Source organism: Pteropus vampyrus, unplaced genomic scaffold (genome assembly GCF_000151845.1).
Source record: "Pteropus vampyrus isolate Shadow unplaced genomic scaffold, Pvam_2.0 Scaffold124, whole genome shotgun sequence".
Lineage (NCBI taxonomy): Eukaryota > Metazoa > Chordata > Mammalia > Chiroptera > Pteropodidae > Pteropus > Pteropus vampyrus.
In genome coordinates this window covers 407575-412180 of record NW_011888905.1, presented here as the reverse complement: position 1 = coordinate 412180, position 4606 = coordinate 407575, and the positions used below count along the sequence as shown (strand labels likewise).

Below are 4606 nucleotides of genomic sequence, written 5' to 3'. Positions count from 1 at the left end.
GGTATAGACACAATTGGTCCTCACAGGGGTCAACTAAAATGGATGTGAAAACGGTGATTAAGCCAGCAGAAGGGGAAGCAGCGGTAGTAAGGTCACGTTAGCATTGCCAAAAGCTGAATCGACTTAGCCGTAAATGCTCACGTTCCCAGTGGCAGTTCTAGGAGGAAGGTGGAGAGGGAGCGATGGCCAGGGAAGAGGGGACAGCAAGAGAAGAGTCACAAAAACGCGCAGAGCTCACATTTCTCTTTACGGACCATAGTCGACAGTAGATTGAAGTTATTTGGAGGTGACACGTTTGCCCCCCTGGAGAGACCCAGGTCCAAGGTCATCTGCCAGGCCCCTTCACTCATCGGCTCTGGTCCTCAAAACCACCCTCTCAGCAGAGAAGAAATTCACAGTGAAGAAGGGAGAAAGGTGGTCAGGGAGGGAGGAGATGAGGGAGGAGAAGCAGGAACGTGGGCCCGAGGGCTCAGTGGAGCGCCTCCTATTTGCGATCCATCTGAAATGTGTGAACTGAACCAATCTCTTTCCCCTTTCTTGCTATAAGCTTAAAATTAATTCAACAAAATTAAATAAATCATGGATCTCAGGGAACTTCCATTGGAATGTGAGCCTTAGTTTCATGACCTTGAAGATGGCCTGCCCGCATTGTACTTGGAGACTACCATTGTATTCACCTCCCAACTAGGCCCGTCATCCTAGTTGTCATTCTTAATCCGCCCCGTCTACCCCCTGGTCCCAGGTGTTGGATCCAGCTACAGCTATGATGTTTTCATTCTATTCTGAAGGAAAGAGAAAAGGGCAAAGTAATACCCCGCCGTTTATTTAAACCCTGAGCATGGTACAATTTCCCCTTTGCTATGGTACCATTGACTAAAAATAATGGCCATGTTTAGCTGCAAAGAAAGCTTGTGAAGTCTAATTACTAAATAAGAAAGAAAACCAATTTCAGGGACAACTGTGGCAATCCCTGCCACAGCTCGTGCCTGGAAACACTATAAATTGGACAGGAAAGAAATTGGTGATTTCTCCCATCGTCAGGAGGACAGTGGGCCTTCCTGGTACAACACAAATGAGTTGTAAATGCTGGCAAAAAAAAAGTTGCTTAAGTGGGGAAGAAAATAAAACAGTACAACAGAGCTTGACAGCACTGGGTGTCCGGATGAAGCCGTGGGCAGCAGCATGGGGCTCGAGAACACGCAACAGGCAACATGCCGTCGGCCTGGAGGGAGGTCCACAAAGACAACGCCTCCCGACAGTCGGGCGGAATTTGAAATCCAGTGACATTCTACTGTTTTGTACACACATTCCAGGTGCAACAATCTGGCATGTGAGCTCCGATCCTGTCTGCCTTGGTCCCGACTTTCATCTTGGTGGATTTTTCTCCACGAGTTCAGTAGACGTGCCCGTCGTAATGGGCAGTCATCGTGGAGACCACTGATCTGTAATGAAACCAAATCGTCTCGGGGGCACCTCATTATGGGCAATCATGTTAAGAACACTGAAGACACTGACACGAATAAATGTTCAGTTTGCAAATGCTTTCTCCTGGTGAGAGTCCGCAGACAGGTTGCTTTTCTCGCTGAGACCAAAACCGCCATTTAAAAAAATAAGCTTCTTAACCTGGTGTTCGTGAGAATCACCTGAGGGGACTTGAATGGTGTAGAGTGGGCCGGGGTGGGACCCGAGACCCGCATTTTAGCTGCTGGGATGCCCGAGCCACTGGAGTAAACCACACTGACCAGGGTCCAGACTGGCAGCATTCAGGGCGGCCTTAGGTTCTGTCTCCAGCGAGCTCACCACGAAGCCTGATGATCATCACCCATCAGCAAAACAAAGCCATCGTTGTCCCGTGGGAAACGCACAAACATGTTCCAGGGAAGTCAACACGGCTTCACTAGGAAAAAACAAATGTTGGTGATGTCCGCTAGCAGTAGCTCCTCAGTGATCTGTGCCCAGACACGTAGGGCCGACGCTCTGGGAGAGGTAGACAGAAAACACACACCCTAAACTCAGTATTTGTGGGTAAAGAACCTCACTTTTCACAACCTGTGGCCCATATAACCCGATTCACTTGATCACTTCCCTTCAAGCTACCGAAAACACAAGGAAACAATTCACTCGGGCTGCTGCCAAAAGCGAGCACCCCTCAGACTACCCCAAATTAAGTTTACATCCCATTCCCCCCAGCCAGCAAAGCTCCTGCCTTAGGGCAACTTTGGCATGGGCCTAACCCACAGCGAACGAAGCTGCAGGAGACGGAGCTTAAATGTCGGTGGAAAAGCTCTAAGCCAGCAACTTCATTTCCCTCCCGATAAACAAGCCGGGCAGGTTCACCCAGAAACCCACGAAAACAAATCTCCAACGCCCCAAACCAAACAGCTTCAAACTCTCAAGATGCGTTAGAACTTGGTACAAGGAATGGAGTAAATTACAGCTTTTTGTGAAAAAAGGTGAGTGGCTCTCAATGAACTGGGTTGTCAAGGGGAGGCCTGGCTGTGGGAATCCTGCCCGGACCTGGGTTCCACCTTTAATACAGATGGGGCCACTTAGCTGGCCACGAGCCCCTTGTTTACCAGGACAGGGGCCTAGGAGGACCCAAGGGCTCCGGGGAGGCTCCACTGCCCAGAGGGGCTAAGGACTGGGTAGTACTGGAGTGGAGTGATGTCTCAATGGTCACTGATAACTCCCACTAAGTTCAACTATCTGTTCAGCTTGATCCGTGTAGGCCCAAGTTCTGCCTCAGTGACAGTGTCGTTTTTCACACATGGTACAAATTCAGTGAACTTGCTGCTCTTTGCAGCAAGGGAACTCCCTGGCATGAACTAGATCGCACCCCTCTGCTCACAGCTCTTCCGAATGACACGGTAGGTGGCTCTGAAAAGAGCCTTTGGGTTTCAAGCGGCCAGGGGCGGAGCTCAGGCCCGCTCCCCGCGGATGCGGCGCGCCAGCTGGATGTCCTTGGGCATGATGGTGACGCGCTTGGCGTGGATGGCGCACAGGTTGGTGTCCTCGAACAGCCCCACCAGGTAGGCCTCGCACGCCTCCTGCAGCGCCATGACGGCCGAGCTCTGGAAGCGCAGGTCGGTCTTGAAGTCCTGCGCGATCTCGCGCACCAGGCGCTGGAAGGGCAGCTTGCGGATCAGCAGCTCCGTGGACTTCTGGTAGCGGCGGATCTCGCGCAGCGCCACCGTGCCGGGCCGGTAGCGGTGCGGCTTCTTGACGCCGCCGGTGGCCGGCGCGCTCTTGCGGGCCGCCTTGGTGGCCAGCTGCTTGCGCGGGGCCTTCCCGCCCGTGGACTTGCGCGCCGTCTGCTTGGTACGAGCCATTTCAAGAGGAGTGTAGACAAATACTAAACTGACCCCAGCTGCAGAGATAGCGTTTTTATATCCTCAGAAACATTCTGATTGGCCTTGCGCTTTTTCAAAAGTCCCGCGCAAAGAAACCATTGGCTGAAAACTCAACGCGCTGATTAGTGCATTAGAAATCCAATGAATTGTTCCTTTCTCCATACCCTGCCTTTAACAGTCTGTGATCCAATCGGGTTAATTTTATAATGTTCTCGTTCAGCGCATTTCAAATTGTGGAGAGGGAACCACGTGGGCCTTGTGGAAAGATGCAAACGATATTCATATCTCTAACGGGGCCTAATCCTCAGAACGACACTTTCAGAACAGGTTTACTTGTGTTTTTTGTCACAGTCACTTTTTAACTGAACCTTGATTCGCCTGTCGCGTCCTATCGACCCTGAAACTTTTGACCTATGTGGTAGGGTCCTGGGTGCAGTATCTGGGGAGGTACAGGTAAAGCCTCTGGCCAGGTGACAGGGAAACTGTGCGCTGGAAATGAAGACTGACTTCCCCGTGGGGCCCGGATGGGGTCTGGCTTCACTTCGGAAACCCAGACAAGCGCGCTGACTTCCCAGGCGCCAGTCGCTGTTTTCAGGGTCTCAGAGGCATCTCAGGCTGCCAGCCCCACCCAGCTGCGGCAGGGCGATCTAACCTGGAAAGTGGAAAAGTGCCTCATTGTGGGCTTACCTCCTGGTGAGATTGTTCACTCAACATCGATGAACACTGGTCGAGTCAAATGGTCTACTGCTGGGGGCTCAGATGCCCCCAAAACTCCCTCCCTTAGTTACGCTAAAATACTTGTTGCTATGCATTTCTTCAAAAGTCCCTTTTGCCCTAGAGCACATTCGGGCATAGCATCCACAAATGGCTATGACAGTAAATACAAGTTAACGAACTGTAGGAATCTGCAGATGCTCTTTAAAATTGGAATATGGAACTAGTACTTGCTCTTTTGGGGGAAGATGTGTTGGCTCTGAAAAGAGCCTTTGGTGTAAGTCAAAAGTTGGTAACTGCAAGCGCTGAAGTTTCAGTTGGTTCACTTGCCCTTGGCCTTGTGGTGGCTCTCGGTCTTCTTGGGCAGCAGCACGGCCTGGATGTTGGGCAGCACGCCGCCCTGCGCGATCGTCACCTTGCCCAGCAGCTTGTTGAGCTCCTCGTCGTTGCGGATGGCCAGCTGCAGGTGGCGCGGGATGATGCGCGTCTTCTTGTTGTCGCGCGCCGCGTTGCCCGCCAGCTCCAGGATCTCGGCCGTCAGG

At 52.0% G+C, this 4606-nt stretch overlaps 2 protein-coding genes across 2 annotated transcripts in view; both read right to left on the bottom strand.

Moving 5' to 3' along the window:
- Window positions 1-2868: 2868 nt before the first annotated feature.
- Window positions 2869-3363, bottom strand: LOC105296310 (histone H3.1). Its single transcript, XM_011366337.2, has one exon. It carries the CDS (start codon window positions 3327-3329, stop codon window positions 2919-2921), a length of 411 nt encoding a protein of 136 aa, XP_011364639.1. The 5' UTR covers window positions 3330-3363; the 3' UTR covers window positions 2869-2918.
- Window positions 3364-4313: 950 nt separating this feature from the next.
- The window catches only part of LOC111743863 (histone H2A type 1-like), a 3102-nt gene continuing 2809 nt past the window's right edge, over window positions 4314-4606 (bottom strand). The window contains exon 2 of the mRNA XM_023534281.1: window positions 4314-4605. Within this exon, the coding sequence (XP_023390049.1) occupies window positions 4387-4605 (219 nt within the window). The 3' untranslated portion in view covers window positions 4314-4386. The remainder of the gene's footprint in view (window position 4606) is intronic.

Bases quoted from the DNA above. Each gene is read 5' to 3' on its own strand.
- LOC105296310 (XM_011366337.2), bottom strand. From the start codon at position 3,329: ATGGCTCGTACCAAGCAGACGGCGCGCAAGTCCACGGGCGGGAAGGCC.